This window comes from Micropterus dolomieu, linkage group LG07, assembly GCF_021292245.1.
Source record: "Micropterus dolomieu isolate WLL.071019.BEF.003 ecotype Adirondacks linkage group LG07, ASM2129224v1, whole genome shotgun sequence".
Classification (NCBI taxonomy): domain Eukaryota; kingdom Metazoa; phylum Chordata; class Actinopteri; order Centrarchiformes; family Centrarchidae; genus Micropterus; species Micropterus dolomieu.
Window position 1 is genome coordinate 14,254,878 of NC_060156.1, and position 22,989 is coordinate 14,277,866.

General features: G+C 39.9%; 1 protein-coding gene across 2 annotated transcripts in view; it reads left to right on the top strand.

The window, feature by feature from the left end:
- The first annotated feature begins 882 nt into the window (after window positions 1-882).
- agps (alkylglycerone phosphate synthase) overlaps window positions 883-22,989 on the top strand; it is a 30,291-nt gene continuing 8,184 nt past the window's right edge. Inside the window, exons 1-15 of one of the 2 annotated variants that reach the window (XM_046054811.1) lie at window positions 883-1,133; window positions 7,617-7,706; window positions 8,934-9,024; window positions 9,122-9,242; window positions 9,399-9,473; window positions 10,706-10,777; window positions 11,682-11,761; window positions 13,329-13,409; window positions 14,611-14,736; window positions 15,020-15,128; window positions 17,976-18,103; window positions 18,989-19,040; window positions 20,569-20,645; window positions 20,734-20,846; window positions 22,557-22,626. In XM_046054811.1, the coding sequence (XP_045910767.1) occupies window positions 946-1,133; window positions 7,617-7,706; window positions 8,934-9,024; window positions 9,122-9,242; window positions 9,399-9,473; window positions 10,706-10,777; window positions 11,682-11,761; window positions 13,329-13,409; window positions 14,611-14,736; window positions 15,020-15,128; window positions 17,976-18,103; window positions 18,989-19,040; window positions 20,569-20,645; window positions 20,734-20,846; window positions 22,557-22,626 (1,473 nt within the window). In that variant the 5' untranslated portion in view covers window positions 883-945. The remainder of the gene's footprint in view (window positions 1,134-7,616; window positions 7,707-8,933; window positions 9,025-9,121; window positions 9,243-9,398; window positions 9,474-10,705; window positions 10,778-11,681; window positions 11,762-13,328; window positions 13,410-14,610; window positions 14,737-15,019; window positions 15,129-17,975; window positions 18,104-18,988; window positions 19,041-20,568; window positions 20,646-20,733; window positions 20,847-22,556; window positions 22,627-22,989) is intronic. The other variant, XM_046054812.1, reaches the window with a different exon arrangement.

Consider the following 22,989-nt stretch of genomic DNA (forward strand, 5'->3'; position numbering starts at 1 on the left):
TCCTGTCCTCTTGAATATTTCAAGTAGTAATACTAGAAGGGCTGAACACATTTTGTTATCTTGTAACAACTATGCAAATTGGCTGTAAATTCTTGTCTCAACCATAGACTGCACAGTATGCAACCAGTCCTGTACTGCAAGGCATGCTGGGAAATAGAGACAATGGTGCATTCAGGTGCTACTCGTTAGCCATGTCAGTTGTGTAACTATCGGAATGTTTAATTATCTGGTTTTAAAGTTAAATAGAATATATATATATATATATATTCTATATAAGAGAATATATCCATTCAACAATAATCATTATTTTAATTGTTATACTTATAATAATAGTACCATAATTGCAGGCAGAAATGCAATTCCTCATATTTGCCCTGACCATGCACACCTGAAAGTATGCATATTTGGACTAGGGCAGCAACTACTCTTTTTGTTTTATTATTGATTTATCCAACAATAATTTTATTTGGTCATAAAATGCCATATTCCCATGGCTTGTTTGTCCCATCGACAGTCCACAACCCAAACAATATAGTTCACTGTCCTGTAAGACAATTGAAACGCAGCAGATTCTTACACTTAAAAAACTAGAACCGGCATATGTTTGGCATGTCTGATGATAAAATAACTCGAACGATTATTACATTTTCAAAATAGTAGCAGATTAATTTTCTGTTTATCTCATAATTGATTAATTGCCTTAATGTCTTAAGCCATTGAACATACCACAAAGTAACCGACAATAACATGTCGTATTTTGTATTATCTTACTGCTTATCATATCTTAGTGCTTGAGAGAAAATTTCCATTTAACGATATTCGGGTCATTGGTGTGGACTGACTATCATATTTCCGACGGCCTGTGAACGCAGCGCACTTTCCCTGTGCTGACCTCTGACAGCCGCTCATGGATCCGCTCCCTCCCTTCACAAACACGGAAGCAGCATGGCGTCCAACAGCAGCGGCGGCGGCAGCTCCGACAGGCAACGGATTGCACAGCAAAGACTAAGTATAATTGCCGGGCATTTACAGAGACCGACGGACGGTGACTCGACCATCGTAGCTGCGGACTGCAAAGCTCAGGGGAGCAAGACAGATGTCTCCAGTGAGGGGAAGACCGTACCGAGGAGGAGGTACAAGGCTGTGATGGAGCGGTGGACAAGAGTCCATCCTCTTTGGCTTTAACGTTAGCTAGTTATTAAGTCATACATCAGCGGATCTGTTTTAAGCAAAAACCAATAGGGTGACATAGAAGGACAGACTGGCTTCCCTCTCTCTTTCAAGCACTAATAACGTAGGGAGACTGGGCTAAAGCGGTTTTAATTAGCCTGCTAGCTAACGTTACTTGGCTACAAAGTAGACATTCATTTTCTACGGAGTGGGTGCGGCTAGGGCTACACTCAGGAGTCGACTTTCTTAAAGTTGGACCACTTATCTGTGGTTGTTAACGTTATATAGGACCAATGTATTTACTGTATGGCAATGTTTCTGGTGTCAGTGAGGTTGCTTCAGCTTCAGAGATCTGTTAACGGTCATGGCTAATGTTCTGGCATTTTCTTCACATAACTAAGTCATTGAGTTGAATTGGCTAACGCAGTTGTTTAACGAGTTGTCGAGTAGCTGTTACTGTAACATACAGCCGTTACGGACCATTTGATTTATCAGCTTTCAAATAAATGTACATGAGCTATGTGGTTTATTTTAACTGATACAGATAATAAGTTAACCCTGATTTGACTATGCTAACATGTTGGTAGTAGAAGCATCATCGAGACATCGTCCTTGATGTTTTTTCCATTTGTCTTAACTAAATGTTGAGATCTGGGACACGTTGGAAAACGTGATGCAATTTGTGACGCCGCACGGAGCACACTGTGAAACTTATGTGTCCTCTGTTGCTCTGATTGGCTAGAACAAGTGGTGGCCTGACTTTCAACCTATTGGCAGCCCCGTTCATTTTGAGGAAACACCTCGACACTGTGCTGACAGCATATATTGTGTAAAAAGAAGTGGGCTGCTTTTCTAGTCACATTTGGAGGTCAGATAAAATGTCAAAACTTCCGACCTGCAAGGGTTCCAAGTGCAGGACGCCAAACGTAAACAAATAACTGACCGTGACAAACTGATTGTGGCGTGTCAAGTGTAACGTTACACACAATTATGCTCTCAGTAGTGCCCTTGATGTTAATTTAAAAGATCGTTAACTATGTTCCCGATTAGCTACATTGGTAGGTCATATGCAAAAGTCAGTAAATGTTGTATATTTCCTAACCTTTTCACCTTTCTATGGGCATTTTTAACGTGGCAGCTACTGGCACCCTCTAGTGGTACTTAGTTCAATTCAATTGGCTTTATTGGCATGACGTTTTAGTTCAAACATGTTGCCAAAGCAGAAAGTCACAAATAAACAATATAATGTATATAATAAACAATGAAGTGAAATCAAAGAGAAAAACCAAAATATATCTTACGTTGAAATATCTTTGGGAGCTACTGGCACCCAGTGGCACTACATATTTTATATATTTTTAATATATTTTCATATTTGTATTTTTTATTAAATACAGCACTTAACTACGTCAGTGTCCTTTGTTTCTTCTGCTGTTTCGATGTTTAGTAAGAAACAAACATGAAACAGTAAAAACCAAACAAGTTTGTAAAAAAAAGTGTATAGTTTTATTTTATATTTATTTATAGCTTACATGTTTTTTTTAATATGTGTGTGTGTGTGTGTGTGTTTATTTATATATATATATATATATATATAATTACGAATACTAAAACAGGATTTGGTTTTCATTATTGTCACTGATTGTTATAAATGACTATAAAAATCACTTTTAGTAACGAGTGTATTTTGGTTCCTTCTTATTTCAAAACTGGTGAAATCATAGCATCCTTGGTGAAAGTAATTACATAAAATTAATGGGGGGAGGAAAAAAAGTAGAACGCAAACCAGGGCTGCAACCAACGATTATTTTCATTATCAATTCATTTGTCAGTTATTTTCTTGATTAATTGATTAGCTATTAGGGCCAGAACATTTTGAAAATGTGTTTCCCAAAGCCCAATGTGATGTCTTCTTTTGTCCACAACCCAAATATATTCAGTTTACTGTCATAATACATAAAATATTCACACTTGAGAGGCTGATGTCAGAGAATTGTTTTTTCCACTGGTGTTTCCCAGGAAATTTGGTCTTGCCCTAGTTGACAGTGAGTCGAGGGAGGCCAAACGAGCGCTACTAGCTGCCACTGTTGTCAATAGTAACACATTTTAATTAGAATTATTGGTTGCATTTGAAGCAATACGTATTACATCCAATCAAAGAAATTATGCTAACAAATAAATCAGACAATGCAAAAGCAATTTATTGATATTCCCAAAGTTATGGTCTTGACTAGTCTTGAAATATAATCCCGGGTGCTCTATGTCCGAGACCGAGACAAGACAGAGTACAAATGCGGTCGAGTCCGAGACAAGACCAAAACCATCAAAAAGTGGTCTTAAGACCAGTCTCGGGACCAAGACCAGTCTCGAGTACTATAACACTAGGGCTGCCATTGTTGTGTGACATCAGACAACTGCGACAACTGCTTCTTCATGAAGTCGGGGTAGATTTTTACTAGTAGGAACCCTGACTTTGGCTGGTGTTCCATTCATTACACCTTTTCTAGTAGGAGGTCAGAAAGTTTCGTGTTGTATGGAACACAGCAGTACCCTCCAGGTCTGAAAAGTGGAGCCAATGCGGAAGTGCCTTAAAATTGCATTCTTTCTAATGACGCTACTTCTCACTTGATTTATTACCTTAGTAAACACATTAATGAGTTCATGTTAGGGATGCACTGACGTGAAAATTCTTGGCTAAAGCCGAAACCGAAATACAATGAAAATTGCCGAAAACCAAAGGCCAAACAAGTACATTCATATTTTTAACATTTTTTTTTTTTTTACCATTGCATAAATTAAATAGTCAAAATGTGCTTTTTACTCAGTGTTTCCCTCAGGATTTGGAGAAACTATGGTGGGTGGGTCCGAGGCCTAAGAGGATCCGGTAAAGTAAATGACATATGTCCATTTACTTTTAATGGACACATGTAATATGTTTTATACTTTCTGTGAATATAATCCAATTAATCTTATTTCCATCCTGTATAGACACCTTATTTTGAAAAACGGGCGTTGTCACATGTGTATCCTCACGCTGAATTCATCAAGTCCGACCCAATTTGGCAAATGATGTTGCATGTGCTTTTCGTATCGCGTAACATGAAGACTTTATAGCCTCTGTTCAGATGGAGTGGATGTGCTAGGAGACAATTCCGCAGAACAGTGTCTGCAAACTGCGATTTTTGCGTCTTTCTCGGACACTTTAAAATGCTTCTGCCGACATGTCAACGTAATTGTTCGGTAAAATTTCGTCGATCTTTTGACGTATTAAGCCGAACACGAAAGTGCATTTTTTTGCTATTTTCGGCCGATTGATTTTGGAAAATATGTATTTAGAAAGACCACAAACTCAAAGTCGCATATGTGACGTCATAACTTTTTGACAGAAGCTAACGTCAAAGAACTAACATGTAGATGATGTGATGAAAGGACCAAGAGTCATAGAATTAAACCCATCAGGGATACACATGATATATTTTGTGCGTGGAACATAGCTAAGTTACCTAGCTAGTAGCAACCGAGCAGTGAACGTTAGCTAGCATTACAGTGTTAACTTGTTTTATGACATATTGTTCAAGTCGAGAGATGTAGTTCATTGAGCAGTTTCACCAGAAAACTAAATCTTGCTTTACTGTTTTACAACAAACTGCGTCTTTATTGACTCAGAAAATTATCTTTTAAATTCACAAACATTATACATGTAATTCTGGGCACAATTGGAACTGGATAAAAAAAAAAATTGTTGTCTCTCGTCGTCGTTGACTACTGTACATATTTTATTTAAGGTCCTATGGGGCGGAAGTGGAAGGGAGGGACTTAGGCTCCCTGTGGAATCTATGGATAACATCTAGCCTAGTGTCAGTCTGAGATAACAGCTGAGGCTAAATGTAAAATCTACACTGCAATGCAAAAGTATCAGCATTTGGCCTTGTGAAATTCATCATGTCCTGTTCTGGTCAATATGGCACTGTGGTGACACAATAAAATGTTTTGTCTTGCAGCCCTGTCTGTTCTGCCAGTTATGCTGAGTGTCAGTGTGGGACTTCAGTGTCCACAGTGTGTAGGAAGTTTGATGGTTAAGAAAAAGTGCAGCACAATTGCAAATAGTAAGTGGGTTTGTCCATTAATATAGTAATATAGTGATATAAGTAATTGTATAGTAACATAATTACATGGGACATCAGTATATGTCAAAATTATAAATTTTGACATATACTGATTCAATTACAAAAGGATAATATATGTTAATAAAAGGAACAGGGTCAATTCAACAATGTGGGGAAGTGTTAGATAACTTCTTTCTCCCTACATATTGTTTAATTTGCATAACCACATATCATGCTGTAATAACAAAATAACAAATAGTCTGTTTGTTTGGAGAAGTACCAAGAGACAAGTTCAGCCTTTCTACAATTTCGCGGACATTCACACTGGTACCTTTCTTGGGTGATGGTTTCAGGCAAAAGTCCTGACTCAAAGATTTTGTGGGGTTTCAGCTTCAGTGTTAACAAGATTTTAGTTAAAAGCATGCCTCAGCTACTGCAACCACCCCTGATGCATTGATAAAGGGATATGCACTTTTGTTTTATTTAGATGACTTGTGTAAACGTACCAGTTTAGTAGGTACACATATGTGAAAATGGTGTTAAATGCACAATGTCAAGCAATTTTAGGATACAATATACAAAGTATGTCGCTAATCTGAAGTTTACGTGTAGCCACAGACCACAGTTAGGAAAACATTTCAGTTGAACATTTTGAGCTGCTAGATCATTGACACAGTCAGTTTCTTTTATTGCAATTAAATTGTCTTTCCTTGTTGTTACCTCCAATAAACTGTATAAATGACTTTACAATTTTATTTATATAGCTCAAAATTACAAATCACAAATTTGCGTCAAAGAGCTTCAGTATCTGTACAGCATATGACACCCAAGTCCTTAGGATAGGAAAAAACTTACAACCTTTAAGGGGAAAGAAAGAAGAAACTTCAGGAAGAGCAACAGAGGAGGGGTCCCTCCTCTGGGTTACACACAGGCAGGAAAGAGTTGAGTTTATCAAAACAAATTCCTTAAGACCTTCTGTTGTGCCTTTTAAACAGGATTTTGATGATGACCTGAAATTGTCTATTTTTAACAGCAGTGTGTACTCACTGACCTTGCCACATTTATTGATAAATCTTTATTCAGTATGTACAGCAGCTATGACAGAATATTAATGGTGGCAAGGATTCATTAAAGTATGACTCAGTGTGTCACACTCGTTTCTACTCTCGTTCTTAATTTACGGGGAACTCCATTTTGGCAGGTATTAATCTTAATTATGGCTTTTACTCCACTGTGTTAGCATCCCAACCCAAGTGACCCCTGAGTTATGGTTGCTGTGTGATTGGTGAGCCGTCTTTCTGTAGAGTGTTAGTACAGAACACACGCTCAGCACAGTATTAGAGCATAGACAGTGTAGCATCATCTTTGGTTGGAAAGCCAGTGATAATAATTGAATATCAATCAACAGCAATTCATTGATATTTTCCTACTTGCACCTTTTATTGACATTTTACACATCTGCACTCTTTCCTACTTTGTACTGCAGCAGGTGCACAACAATTTCCCCAGGGATTAATAAAGTTCTATCTTACTTTATTGTGACACAAAAAATCCACATCTTAAGTAGCTATTGCTGTACTCCTATATGGCTGCTGATTCTTCAGCAAAGAACAGAAAGTATGGCTGCTGCTTGTGTGCTGTTTAAGTGGATGCACGTGCTAAATAATTAGCTGAGGCTTGTTAGTTCAGCAGACACATCTGGATCTAATCATAAAAACAGAGCGGTATTGAAACTAGCTATGGATAAGAGTGCCTACCAGGTGTCATAAATATAAAATATTTTAATGTGTTGGATAGGGAAATGGCTGACAGCACAGGGAGTATCTGCTAGCTTCCTCTGTTGGTGGATACATCGTTTGAATGTGTCGCTTCTGCATTACAATGTCAATAAGCTGTGTGTTTTGTGAGCCTGTGTGCAGAGCATTGTGTAGCAGTAGTAGTCACCCAGGGAATATTGTAGGCGTGCCTGTCTTGAAACCTTCCCATATTGTAAATTTGCAAACTGATAGCCATCCCCACCTTGGATGAGTGCAAAAGGCTGTGAATGACTGAATAAAATAAGGAGACTTTCTGTCAGAGAAATGCTATATGTCTGGGCGTTGAATTGTCGTATTATCAGCAAGGGCTTTCCCCGTTCCTCTGTGTCTTGGTGAAATTGCCCATGCCAAGCTAGCGTCAGTCAAGAGGGGCGGTGGTGGCAAATTAAGAATATACCAGGTCACAACCCCACAAGAATCACCTTCACATTTGTCTGATGATATTAATATCATGTCTTAACTTCAGTGTAAGGAGTATGCGTTATATGCGACTTAATCTCTGCCAATATTTGTTTTTCCACAGGCAGGAGATTATGAAATGGAACGGCTGGGGATACAGCGATTCAAGATTTCTCTTCAATAAGAAAGGTCAAGCAGAATTTACTGGCAAAAGGTACTCTATAATATCAAATCACTGCCATATATACTGTTTATTCTTATCTGTTTGTGATTTTGAGAAACCAGTCAGTACCAGGTCTCATTCACAGCCTCTAATCTTGTTTTAGCACTGCCCCTGTGTCTAGCTTCAGCATTCACATGTTTGGGTGACTTGAGGCCAGAGTTATGCATTGATCATTTTCACAGCCCATAATGTGAACCCAGCTTTTGAAATCGGTTGTTGTCTCCTTCCTACGCTCCAAGCAATGTAGTGCTACTGCCACCTAGTGGTTGGCATTTAAACTGTTCATTGTCATCTGAGAAGGTCACTGGTTGTGATTTTCAGCTTTCCCAAACTCTGTGGCTTGTTAACAGAAACCACTTCTGTTCAAAAATGGAAAGCATTATATTGGTAATTATTGGCGTGTCTCTAGGGATTTGTGGGTAAACACAGTTATTCACTGACTGTTAGAGAAAAAAAGATTTTGTTTGAATGTCTGAGGGTATCCAGAGACAAGGGCAATTGTCCTGAATGTCACTGAGTATGGCTTCATTTTACAACAGAGAGAATAGCTCTTCCCTTACCTTTATCCCTGTTTCACATGACGACAGAAGAGGTATAGATTAGCCTTGTTATTGTAATCATGACAAATGACTTTGGAAGAGACAGCCCTGCATGGCTGTTTGAGAACTGCCGACTGAGTCAAGCTGAACAGGATGTTGCGCAGCAAATGGTTTCCTCCTGTGCAAGCAGTTGCCACAAATGGCTCTCTGCTCTCTCGACTGTAAGCTACCTGGGCAGTGCTATGGCTGGGGCGCAGTTGAATGAATGTCAAAGATGGCGTTCTCCTCCTCCACGCTCACTCTGACAGAGGCTTTTTCATTATAGAGTGTGCTTCATGGTCACTTGGACAAAGGCACACCACAGTCCCCTGATGGGCTGGCCCAGGCTGTGCCAGCAGCTCAATTATGCAAGGGATGGCGATCACACGGACAGCACTGTCACTGCTGCTCTGCTTGCCTAATAACCTCACTGGACTCAAACCTCACGCTCTATTCTTATTAGACACAGGCCTGGTTTTCCAAATGAATAAGCCCAGTCAAGCATTCAGATGTTTTCAATTGAGGGCTTTGACTTCCACCACTGGAAATCACTAATACATGAGGCTTAGTTGATTTTTTATTATTATTATTTTTTTTTAATTGGTTGTTCACACAATCTGTCTTCCTTTACACAATCCAGGTATAGACTAAGTGGTATGATCATCCCCGGTCTTAAAGATTGGATGGTAAACACTTTTGGAGCCAGTCTGCAGCATAAAACTCCAGCAACTGTGAGTGTAATTCATTTTTTTGTTGTCTTTAGTGAATGGCAAAGAACAGCACTCTTACACAAAGTTACCAAAACCACAATGGCTTGTTTTGTTTTAGCCCATTCTGACTAGCAGCGCTGTACAGCCTCCCACTCTCAATGAGGCCTTCGTGGACGAACTGAAATCCACAGGTATTCCCTTCTCTCATGACGCAGAGGACCGGGTGTTTCGCTCCCACGGTAAGGCACTTTTAATATTTGTAAACCACAATCAGCATGTTATCTGTTTGTCTGCTTGTTTAGCGTGATTTTTATTTTAGCAAGAGTGTTCTTATTTGTGCTTGTCACAAAATATTTTGTGGACTTGTGTCATCTAATTACTGTACTTTGTTCCAGGCCACTGCTTACACGAGATCTTCGCTCTGCGAGAAGGGAGAGTTGGTCGTGTTCCAGATATGGTGGTGTGGCCAAGTGAGTTCAGAAGCTGTTTCATCTCTGTCCTTTTTTTAATCTGTCTGTTTTTCTCCTCCCACGTAGTATCACTTATCCCCCTACTGGCTTAGGTGATTTAAAGGGTTAATCTCTGCAGAGGCAGGGATATTAATATGTATGAGTGGAGGCTTAATAAGAAGCGTCAGGGGGAGGACGGTTGACACCCAATACTCCGCAGTGTGGACCTGCACAGTACACCCATAAATTATGATTCCGAGGTTGGTTTTCTGTTGTTATGGCTGGCGCTATTTTATCATGCAAATGAGTCTTGACTGATGGCTGAAACTTGATTAGCAGCCTCCCAAATGGGCAGCAAATCGCCAAGCAACTGTAGTCGTTGTTTCATCCACACCAGCACCAAATTTATATTTTTGACCTGGCAAATACACTCTCATTTGCTATATATCTAATAGATATTTTCACCTGTAATTAATTTTTCAGTAGTCCGTCCAAGTGAAGCTGTGTTTAGTTTGTTGAACTTTAATCCCTAGGCAGAAGCTGTGTGTTTAATTGGATGGCAAAATGTACTAGAATGCAGACATTTCTCACTGCCTCTAAAAGCACTTGAGGCCAGTCAAGCACATCCATGTAGGTGGGTATTGCTACTCTTCCCACTCGCTCACCACTCCAGTGTGAATGGATGTGAGCTCCATGATTGGCTAAAGCATGTTTGTATTGATCCAGCACATCCCACCCCAGAGAGTGTAGCTTCATGCAGTCTGACGCCGCCTGAGGAAAGCCCCGGGCAAATCACAACTATCAGACAAATCAAAAGGCACCCTGCCTCTTGCTGGTCCCCCAGCTCTAATGGCTTAGGCCAGGGGTATTCAATTAGAATTCAAAGATGTCCAGTTAGAGAAAATTTCCCGAAGCAAAGGTCCGGAACATCAAAACGACTAACTTGCGTTGGGATGAATGTACATGTAAAAATCAGTACATTCTTGATTAAAAGCCATGCGAAATCTCTTTTCCCTTTCGTCTCCTCAATTTGTGTGCGTTTCCAGAACGTCTCTGGTGAATCTGGCGGACTCGACTCACAAGCATCGGAATGCACAGATTAGTGACCTATGGCTTAGGCTATATATATTTCTTTATTGTCTTCTGTATACACAGTCTTATGTGCCTTTTTTAATCCTTTGCAATGTGTTATTATGTGAACACTTAATTTATGAATGCAGTAGAATAGAAAATGATACTCTGTGTCTTTACAGATTGCCACAACGATGTAGTGAAAATTGTGGAACTGGGGTGCAAACATAATGTTTGTTTGATGCCATATGGAGGTGAGTCATGAAATCAGTGGCTTTAATCAGCATAATTAGCTGCTACATGCTGTATATGCTGGCCACTAGATGTGTATTTGCATTTAATGTACTTTAATATATATTATTTATTCACGCTTGTGAAATGCATTTTTTAATTAATGAAGCTACATAACCTATGAACCTGGTAAATAAGGTACCGCTGACACTGCAGTGGATACCTTGCAGAAATGAAATTAATCTAATATGGTTTTAAAGCAGCTAATCAGTTTGTCAAAGGGTTTGTGAGAATGATGTAATCAAGAAAAGTTATTCCCACATTTGTAATTTAATCCTGAAGCCTAGTCATTTTAGAAGAATGAGGAAGTGCTGATTGCAATGTGCACACTTTTCTTTTTTGTAACTCTTTGCAAGCCTTTTAACACATTGCAGCACCTTGTCCATGTTGCTTTCTGAAATAATAAAAAGTCTGACTCACAAAGAGCTGGTATCATTTGATTTTTTTTTCCATACATACTACTATGATACCTTAGTTTGCTACTCATACAAAACAATTTTTTTTAAATAAAAAAAAAAATTCTAATCAAACAAGCCAAATTTATCAAACACAGCAGTGTTTAACATAAGAAGCCATTCAAAATTTTGCTGACATAAAATGGACAGAATTGCAACATAAACCAGAAGATATCTGATCAAAGAACATGTAAACGAGATTCAGTGCCAACTTTCACTACTGGACAGTTGTCACTACTCAATGCTACACATTTAAGACTATATTCAATAAGTATTGAGGTGTGATTCAAAATCTGCTCACTTGATTCATGAGTGTGTTTGTGTTAAAAACATGAAACAAGGAAATTGTCCAGTGACTGACAGTGATTGTCCACTGTGACTCCTATTGTAACTGTTGTTTTTCCCTTCTTAGGAGGCACTAGTGTCTCTAGTGCCCTAGAGTGCCCCCCAGAGGAAACTCGTTCCATTGTCTCGCTGGATACCTCGCAGATGGTATGTAAACGCATGTGTCTGTAATGTTTCAGAAGAGCTGATCTGCACTAAGGTCAAGAAAAATCAAATCTTATACAGTCGAAAAAATGCTATCATTTATGAAATTTCAAATGTCAAGTACTGTACTGAGGATACTGTTTTACTGGCTTACATTTAAAGAGTGTTTATATATTTATGTAAATGGAGATTGACAAAAACTGAAATATGCAATTAATATAATGTAGCCCCCTAAAATGACCATAGAGTTAATTCTACACACTTTGACACCATCTTAACTAAGATTGAACATTATGCATTTTTCATAGTTAGTACATTACATTAGTTTCTGTATTGGTTTACATTACATTGTTCAAATGTATTTGTTTTTTCATGATTGATTTAATTTGTTACACATTATTGGCACTCAGTAATCAACTTCTGTATTTGATAGGCAGAGCACAGTGAACTTAAAGTGGCGACGGTGGTCACTCTCAACATGTTCCACCAATTCAAACTATATGCTGTTGTTGCAGGACCAAACTGTTTATCAACACCACACTAAAACCTGAGCAATTTTAGTTTACATGTTGACATGTACTGTATATTTCCGTATACCACTTTCCAGAGGGTTGTCAGTCAACAGAAATGTATTATCATTATTTAAATTATTGTGAGGAAATGTGAGAATATGCCAGTTTTTCTTCTAAATGTAAATACATTTGGATTTTATGTAATTTGAAGACATCACCTCGGCCGATAATGAAAATAAGCATTCAATGAAGGCTTAGTTAAAATTAGCATATTTGTTATGTGTAAGTGGGACATAACTTAGTTCTTGTTTTAAAAATTATGAATGTGTTAATTGGGCTTCAGAAAGTTCATTTAAATGGAATCTCACTATGAACATGTTGATGTTTCATTGGACATAATATAAAATGGTAAATATTGCCACCAGTACAGTACAGCCCTTTGATCCAGGCTCACATAGAGGTGATATATAAGCTGTCCGGATGCTGCGAGCCCACCAGTCGTTGAGTTTGGTGCCGCAGACACCAGTGTTCTGTGTCAGGGGTCAGAGGTGAGGTGGCTCCAGTGGAAGCACATGAAAGGAGCAGTGTGGTTAGAATGTCAAGTTTATTACCTCTGGAGAATAATTGATGGCTGGTGTGAAATGACCTCCTGCAGGTAGGGGTAGGCCACGTGCCCAGCGACCCAAATAAGAAGCATGTATTTGGAATTAGATGTTAAATTGACTTTAACCTTGTCTCTGTCCCGCAGCCACACTGCACACATTTATCCTCAGACATGACCGTCAGGCTAGAAGGACATGCTGGTCCAAAACTTCCAGTATTGTAAGCAAACTGTCAAGGGACTGTTTCCATGCGCTTCTGTTGAGGGCAGATATTTCAAGTCAGCATAGCAGATGTAGGCAGGTTTGGAGTTCAGATGGCAGACATGGTGGAACTCAACATCTTATTAAGATTTTCTGTTTAAATCAAATGAAACAATCAGCATTAAATAGGGTTTCTTTCAAGACGTATAGCTTAAAGTATTTACAGCTGAGCTCAGTCATGTTTTTCATTCTCAGAACCGCATTCTGTGGATTGACGAGAAAAATTTAACTGCCCATATGGAAGCTGGCATCGTCGGTCAGGATTTGGAGAGATTGGTAAGTACTGCTCATCCATCCATATTCATCCACTGAAAGAGCTTACATTACTGTAAAAGGTTGTGCCAGCAATCGAGCTGCTTGACCATTCACATGCAGGCTGCCCACGCTCAGTCACCTTGGTGCTCTTTGCTCAGTAGATCGGTGTTTAGGAAGGAGTTTGAGACAGGAGCAGAGCGCTGAAGGAGAGAGATTAGAGAGTGAGTCGGCGGTCATGAGCAGATGGCACCATCAAGCTAATTCAGAAAAATGGAGAAGGAGCGGGCATTTAATGTAGAGGAATACATGAGCTGCATCTAAAGCAGACCCCACCTTTGCATTTAGACTGGGACATTTTGATGGAGCAGATGGGTCTGCATTATAAACTTCCTCTAGGGGGGTGCTGTGATAAATCCAGGCCTGACTTAACCCGCGTCTTGTGCTTCTGGCCGGTGTTGTTGTTGTACTTTAAGATCCTTACTATTATTACTACTAAATGTTCTGCCTAAAGATGCAATCATTTCGGGTTTGGGCTGCCGTGTGGGTTCCTGATGACCTACACAGTCTCCTCAAAGCTGTTGGGATGGTGCATCTGATGAAGGTTGTTGGGGGTTGCTCAAAGGATGTTTTTTTCTGTGGATGTCGCACTCCAAAATTACATTACACAAGTACATTTTCATATTGTTACGGTCATGTGACAAGTAACCAAGAAGTCACTCAGTATTTTGTGGATTGGGTGGGGCTGCAGAAGCCTACTGTGCAGCAATCTTCCATCAAGACTTTCTGACACACAGATTTACATAAACGTGTAGAAATGAAGTTTCTGAAACTTAAATTTTACTAGTATTCCTTTTTAAAAGGCCTGAACATGTCACCTGGCAGAATACAGCTATTTTAACATCAGTTATCCAGTCAAGCAGTGGAATTTGGTACTGCCCAAATAATGCACTGATCTCTCTTTTTAGTGTTTTCCTGCTCTTTCCACTTGGGTTATTTTAAGCTGTCGTAAAAAAATCTATGATGCCATAAAACCTGAGTTTTAGCATTGCAGCAAAACGAGAGCAGTGAAATTCAGCAGCAGAGCTGCAATTATTTTTTTCCCTTTGCTTGCTCATTCTTCTTGCTTGTTATTAAAACATTCTTGTGGGTTTACCACGCCATTGTTTTCCAGACATTTTTGGCATACAACAACAAATGCATGTTTTCCTTAAATTTTTTACAGCTCAATCAGAGTGGCTACTGTACGGGGCATGAGCCTGACTCCATGGAGTTCAGCTCCCTGGGGGGCTGGGTAGCAACAAGAGCATCAGGCATGAAGAAGAACATCTACGGCAATATTGAGGACCTGGTGAGATGCATGCCCTCCTCTTTATATTCCTGCTCATGTTTGTTCCAAACTCTGGATTAGATTAAGGACAGAACAGTTATTGTACAATAATTAGAAACAAAATTATTAGCAAAAGTTTTGTGGACTTTCAAATGCACTGGTCACAGTGTCAGTCTGCTCATACATGTGGCACACATGGCAATATCTAAATTATAATGTTTGACAAAATTTGTAAGTTTACTACTGTTTGTACATTTTTGTTTCTAAAAAGTGTTTGTTGTGTTGCTGTTTTCTGACTAAATAGGTCGTCCATGTAAAGATGGTGACCCCACGAGGGGTGATAGAAAAGGGCTGTCAGGGCCCACGCATGTCCACGGGCCCGGACATTCACCACTTCATCATGGGCTCAGAAGGTTTGCTACCTTTCTCATGTGATTTCAGTACACCAGAGCATGTGTGTGTGGGTTTGTGTGGATGTTTGCAAGTCTTTGTGATAAAACAGTAACATCAGGAAGGTTCTCATGCTCTGGGCTTCTTACACATTAACCAGCTTTGGTGAAAGTGATCTGGAGGGATGTTAGTTAGGAGCCAGCAAGTGTCCTCCCCACCCCATCTGCAGTGCCCTGTCCTTGTGAATGCCCACAGAGAATACTGCCATATGCCAGGTTCCCCCTACATAATGAGGGGGTTCAGAGACTCTTGGCATCGCTATGTTAAACAGCTGTGGAGGCAAACTTTATATTCGCCCTACACAGCTCAGCAGTCTGCTCCCTGACTGCACTGGGATCACTGCAGAAATCTCTAAATGTGTTCAAAAATATAGTAACAAGTGACTAATGAATGTAGATGACAATTAAAACTGTTTCAGTATTATGAAGGCATTCTTACTAGTTGATATAATGATTAACAGTTTTCAGTCTGAGTGACTGCGATTCATTTATGTCCAACTGTTTTTTTAAGAGTTTTTGTGTTTACATTTGCGTAAATATTAGTTTTTTAAATATGCATCTTGACTGTGCTGGTGAACTTATACAGTATAAGCGTCAATGTGTTAGTCAATCTAAACCTGTATAAACTGGTCACAATCAGACACTTGCCATCTTTGCAATATGTTATTTTAAGACAGCCATATTTATTGTTAGTGTGTATGACTCGGTTAGCTCACAGTTAATGGTCTTATAAATTGAATTATACTGAATTTAATACCTAGCTATACTGTGCTTTTTCTTATGATTCTTTAATATCTGACCAACTCTTCACATAATTTTAAAAGTGAATAGTTAAAATAAAGCTTCATAATGCAAGCGCATAAGAGCTTGTCGTGTAAAACATCTGAAGGTGGGCGTGCTTCTGGGGTGTGGTGCTGTAACGGAGATGGGACAGGACCACACGTCTCTTGGATTACATGTACTTCTGCGAGGCTGAACGCTAGAACTAAGAGGTCACACCACCGCACAGTTTCATTAAAATTATCTGACAGCAGGCAACAACAGCAAAGCACCACACTAAAACCCTCATCTATGCTCTGCATGTTAAGTGGAACGCATCCATTTTATCAGAAATTACTGTGAAAAATCGAGTTTCTCATTCACTGCACAACAACCGGGTCGCACTATCTCGCTGACTTTGAAGAAGCATGAATGCAAAAGGATTTTCTTCTCTCTTGCTTCAACCAGTGTAAGGAGTGGTTGGAATAATCAATAATAATCCTTTTATCTTTTAAACTCCTCAACTGTGGAGGGTGTAATGGTGGTGTGTGAAGCCAACCAGTGCTAATTTAATGTACAGAGTCAGTTCTTTGATTCCCAAAGTGGTGGCTTCAGTGTCAAGTCAGTTTTATTTGTATAGCCCAAAGGGGCTTTGGTCCACTCAGCTTTTTTTCACCCAGAAATCTTTGAGGCGGAAAGCAGAGAGACTCTTCATCACGAATAGTACCCCCACCCCCCAAATACCAATCCTGGAAGATGAGTTTGGTTCACTAGAGACGGTGGCAGTAAAAATGGCTTAAGCTGCACTCCAGCATTTCATTTCATTGCATTAGTCCCCAAGAGTGTGTTTTTCTGACCTTGCTATTCTTATTACCTCCCTTTATTCCTCTCCCTCCTTGACTGCCTTCCACTCTAGCTCCTCCCTAGTGCCCCCTCTCTCTCTCCCCCCTCCCTCTGCCTCTGCATCTGCCTCTGCCTCTTTGACCCCTCCTCCTCCCTTGCTAGCTTGCTTGGTGGCTCCTCCTGCATACTCTCAGGAGGGAGGGGCCTTTCTTCTTGGCAGAGGCCTAATGGAGTCACATGCTTTTCACTGGGCCACTAGGGAGCAGTGTGTGGCATGTAGTGTCACGTTAGAGGGCTCATTAACAGCCATAACAGGCTGAGGCAGCTTCCTAATGAAACAGGGTATGTTCAGGATCGTCTGTAGTAACACAGAACGTTCAGGCTGGGAGGTGTGGTAATGGGTTTGGTTCACACCGATACAATTCACATACTGACTTTCATTGTTGATTTTATTTATTTATTTTTATTAATTGTTGTATCAGATAAAGCCAAAACATAGTTATATATATATATATATAATATATATATATATATATATATATATAACTACAAGTTACAAGATCCCATTGTGACATCTTGTTTTGTTCAACCAACAGTCCAAAATCCAAATATATTTAATTTACGTCAATGTAAAGCAAAAGAAAAGCAGCTGGAACCATTAATCTGTGGCATTTTGCTTGATCTATCATTTCACAATCACATCAACAACCACAAAGTTAAACACACTTCAATAACGGTCTACTGTATTACTGTGATATTTGGATGAAAGCAATTAAAGTATTATTCCCAGACATAGTTGCTTTGTAAGGCCAGAATAGACACTCTTGTTTTTAAACATCCAATGTGATTCCTTCAGCAGCAGCTAATGGTTGACAGTTTTCAGGGTCATGAGGTCAGCCAGAGGTTTTAGCTGTATCTGTATACGTTATGCTGCTGTTGGCGTTACTGCCTTTGATAGAGCCCTGCTTTATTTCCTCGTGCTCTTTAAGTTGATAAATCTTAGGTGTCCCCCCCCATGTGTGGTAGAAAACCAGATCTACTTGGTGAAATGTGAGACAAAGGTCACCCAAAGGACCCTTGGGACGTGTACCAGAGCCCTGTAAAATGGTCTTAAGGTCCGCTCTAAGAGGGGGCTAGGTCATATAAATTATGGGAACTGATTTACCTCTTTTTGTTCTACTCAAAATCTCTCACTGTGATTTTCCACAGGAACTCTGGGTGTGGTTACTGAGGTAACACTGAAGATCCGTCCCGTGCCGGAGTATCAGAAGTACGGCTCTGTGGTATTTCCTAATTTTGAGCAGGGAGTTGCCTGTCTTCGAGAGGTTGCCAAACAGGTAACATGTCAGTCTGTCCTTGAACATGTTGCACTTTGTCACTGCTTTCTCTCCCTGTCTCAACATGAGGCTACGAGAAACGCTTGGAATGAAATTTAATAAGCACTTTCAGGTCTTCACTTCACCTCTTCGTTGTTTAAAACCGACCTGCCAACAAAAAGCAGCAACATTTATTTTTTTATTTTTAGACTAACTGGTACTCCCTGTTGAAACCTTAATAGTTCAAGCATACAGTAGCTGTCTCCCCATAACAAAAATCTTACAGTAAAACCTAAGCAGACTTTTATGTTGAGACTCTTTACTGCTAAGACACTGCAGAAAGTGTTGTGTTTGTATTCACAGCACCCTAAAAGTGCAGTGGCTCCAGTTTACTGCTCCTCTTACTTTGGCCTCTACTAAGTTAGTTCTTTCTGTTCACTGGTATAACATGGTGGGTTTAGTATATACTGCTGTGGCCTGAAGGCCCTCACACACCAAGCCCTCAGTCTTCTGTCAGCTGCTGTTGAGCATCTGTGGCCAGCTATTGCCCATAGTTTTTGTGGCATGTCCGACATTACTGGTCCCACTCAGCCTTTATCCGTGTTCTTTGGTCAATTCCTGTGGTAAATCAGTATGTTCATGTATTTCTTCCACTTTGTCCTTTTTTCGCCTTCTTTTCTGTTCTTCTGCTACAAAAAAATGCCCCTGGCTGACGGTGAGAACAAGAGAACAAAAGCTTCAAAGCCACAACAGTTACACTAAATGTTGACAATAAATATTGGTTGAATTGGTCTGATGCCATTGGGAAGCTTTATTTTGGCACAGTGATTTGACGTCATTCTTGACATCATTTTGTAGAAGTTGTGAATCAAACAAACTAATGAAGACCAAATTATTATTTTTCAGAGGTGTGCCCCGGCATCTATACGACTCATGGATAATGAACAATTTCAGTTTGGTAAGTTTAGTTTGATCATTCATAATAAAGGCCAGCCTCAACTTAATGTATTACATGTTACTGCTGTCATTATCTCTTGTAAACGAACGTCACTCTCATTTAAGCCCTCTAATTGCTATGTGGTGACCCTTCAGTGTACAAGTAGAACTTTGACCTGTTTTTTTATTTTCAGGAAATGTGTTTTTATTTGTTTTTTTTTCAGTATGTCCAATGTAACCTTTGGCTTTGTTCACTGAGCTTTGCAACATGAGGCACATGGCAGCATCATGATAATAATCATATTTATTTGAGTTGAATTTGTTGCTCACACTGTATTTTTTGTCAATATGTGGGCTGAGAGAAGAACAATGAATGGCAATTGTACAGCATGAAATGATTTTACCGTCTACAGCACTGAATTATTGAATTGATTATCATTTCTGTGGCAGAATAGCTGCTCACACACAGACAAAGAATTGAAGCAAGATGAAAAATTACCCTGGCCAAAACTAAGCAGTTGTTACATTGAAATTATATGATGTTGTTTCTTAAGGTCTAGTGGAATGCATCTGGCATTGCCAGAGATCTCTGTAAAGTTCCCCAGTCTCCAGGGATCTCATTATCTCCCCTATATTTCCACTTTTCACAGAGTAGGCACTTCTAAGCATTAAGTAGGGAAGATGAAGCGACCAGGTTTTTCACTAATAACTAAAACTCATGGCTCTATGATACCTTCTTGGGCTTATTAGTGGCGTGTCCTCACTTTTAATCATGTTGGCTGTTGAGTAAGGAGAGTTGATGTATTCACAGGTCTTTCTCAGATTGGGACTACAATTTAGCACTGCCTTCCTTGATACACAAGATGAGAAATGAGAATGTTGTAGTAAGTAGCAGCATGTGTTAATATGCAAAAAAACAACAACAACCAAACCACAGAGGGGAGAGTTAAAAGTGAAATAATGCACCATGTAGGTGTAATTTTCTTTCTCTGGATGTTGAGTATTTAATTAACGAGTATGATGGCTGCAAGAGACCTAAAGACCTGCAATCAAATTTTGGAATGGAAACAATTAGGACACTAAGTGATGAAGAGACTTGAGCATGGGGGGAAATAAATGAACTGTTAAGTCTCGGCGACATCACCCGTGACTTCCCCACTGTGATTGATAACCATCCCATTGGCCCCAACCCCTCATTTTCACTTGTCCACAGGCACTTTTGTGCGTCCGATCAGGAATAAATCAAAAAGTGTGGGTGAGGAAGACGGATATCGCTGTGTCAACCCCACTTCCCTTCGGAATCCCTCTGATTTATAGTCGCTGTCGCTGGCAGCCACTGGCCAGTTGTAAAGTTATTCAAATCTTACCATTTATTTTTCCTCCTTTTGTTTGAAACCTCAAATAAATCTGACTCGCTTGCCCTCTCAGAACGCTGGAGGATGCAAGCAGAAGTAGGGGTATGAAGAATGTGTGAAAGAAATTATCGGGTTTTTTTCAGGCCCACTTCCTTGTGAGTAGATGGAGCTGACTGTTATCTGATATTTTAACAGGTCATGCCCTGAAGCCTCAAGTATCTTCAATTTTCACATCCTTTGTGGATGGGCTGAAGAAATTTTACATCACCAAGGTAAAAAAAAAAAATTAGAAGTGAACATCACCAGTTGCTCGCCCCAAGTGTTTTTCATGACAACTTAATCGGCCTGTTTAATCACCAGTTCAAAGGGTTCGACCCAAACTGCTTGTGTGTGGCCACCCTACTGTTTGAGGGCGACCGTGAGAAGGTCCTGCAGCATGAGAAGCAAGTTTATGACATTGCTGCTAAATTTGGGTAAGTAGTCTCTTCTTCTCCCTGTCTTCATTTGCAGAGCCCGGCCATAGAAAGCACAGAAATGACAAAGCACCTTTTGTTGTGACTTTGAACATGATAGGGAGCTGCCTGAGGCCCCGATGTCACTTTATTTAACCAGCCATTATGTAGTAGCGGTGAAAAGGATGGAGAAGCACAGTTACACACTTCAGACTTGGCCTTCTACTCAGTAGTTTGTCTCAGTGTGGATTGATGGATCACATGTGCGCCTCCTCCTGTCAGGCCAGCTTTTATGTTAAAGTAGGTGTGGTGTGGGCGGTGATAGTAGGGCACAGCTCCCCTAAGGACAGCACAGGGCGAGAGGAGACAGCCTGGGAGTCCTTCGCTGTTGTGATTGATCATGAAACGGATCAATGAGGACTTAGGTGGAAATCAGTTACCTGTCAGCCTGAGAGGGATGTTCTCTCTACCCTGTGCCTGTTTTTAAACCTTTAACAACAGTTTTATAAATGAGTTCTTCCTAACGTAAATGAAGCAATGTGCCATCCAGTTGGTTATTGTGATTTGGAGTTATTGTTTGTTTGTGGTTCTGATGATCCAGTGGAGTGTTTGAAATTTAGAAATGTTTTCTGTGCTTAACATTGTTAATTGTGTAATAGTAGAGTTTTACCTTTTGTAAAATGCCATCTTCATATTTAGGGTTTATTATGTTATGTATTATAATTGTATATTCTGAATATTGGGGGGGGGCGTGATTTTAAAGATAACAACTCAGCCATTCAGTTTTTTGTTTTATTTCCAACTCTCTTTAAGGGACGTATAAAATTAGCCACTAGTTTGCATTTTCTGATTTTCTTCTCTTTATATCCTATTACCAAAATATTTTCCGATATGTTTTTATCACAACAGGAATTTACTGGCAGATCGATCACCGATCGATCTTTACTTGAAAGTCTGTAAAAGGAAAAATACTGAGCCTTTATATCTACTGTCTATACATATAGAAATTAAGTAGTAATTAATATAGTTTTGGGGTCAACAAAAAGGTTTCTTACAATAAAACAAAATTGATAATTGATTGAAAAGTCTCCACTCTATTCTTCATATATTTTAATCATTTGAAAGTAATACCAGCTAGTCAGAAACCAACTGCTCATTACAGCCACAGTTTAAGCAGGGGACAAACCAGGGATGCCTCACTGGGCATTATCAGGGATTTCTTCCTTGTAAGGCTTATCGATCATATATTACTGTTAGTGTTACTGTTTGGCCCAGTGCCTAGATTTAGCAGGTAGGTGGAGCACTGCCCTGGTAATAGCAAGCAATTAAATCACAAGAAACCTGTCAGTTACACGCAGCATCCTCTGCTTTTATAGCATTATTTCAAATAAATCGCGGTCACCCATCAGATCAAGTGCCTTTGATGGATTGGTGCGGTTCTGGGAGGAATATTTTCTTGTGGTGTTGGGAAACGGGAAGAAGGGTGACAATCAATATAGTGATTTTCTAATGAGCTTGGCCTGATTAGTTTGGGCGGTAGATGAAAATTTGATTACCCACTGCTGGTGATGGATGTGTGGCTGACCTGTGGCGATACACAGAGCATAGCTGCATTGATCTGTACATTGTTGGATTGACAGGCTCCCAGGCTGCTGTTGTGAGGGTAGCGGTTTGACCAACAAAGCTAAAAGAAAAGAGCTATTAAATATTAACCCTGTTATCTGCTTCCAGGGGCCTGGCAGCTGGAGAGGACAATGGGCAGAGAGGCTACATGTTGACCTTCGTCATCGCTTACCTTCGGGTGGGTCCTTTGGCTTTTTTTCCTGCCTGAGCGGCGACAGCGGAGAGGATTCAGTCTGACAGCAGATAGGATAGTGAGCCACACAGAAAGGCTGCAGAATGTGACCTCGGGAGGTCTTTGATTTGATCTGGTCACAGTTGTTGTCAGGGTGTCTAACACTTAGGTATCTACATCATGAGGAGAGCACAGTGGTTGCTGTCAAAATGACAATGGAGGTCAGTCCTGTCAGAGGCCTTTTTTGATCATCACACAAACACGAAGCAAGGAGTTTACATGCACTTAAGTAACCTGATTTCTTCAGGCTTTCGTGGTAAAATGTTTTCTTAAACAATATATGTATGAGAAACTCGGTTTCTGTAGAGG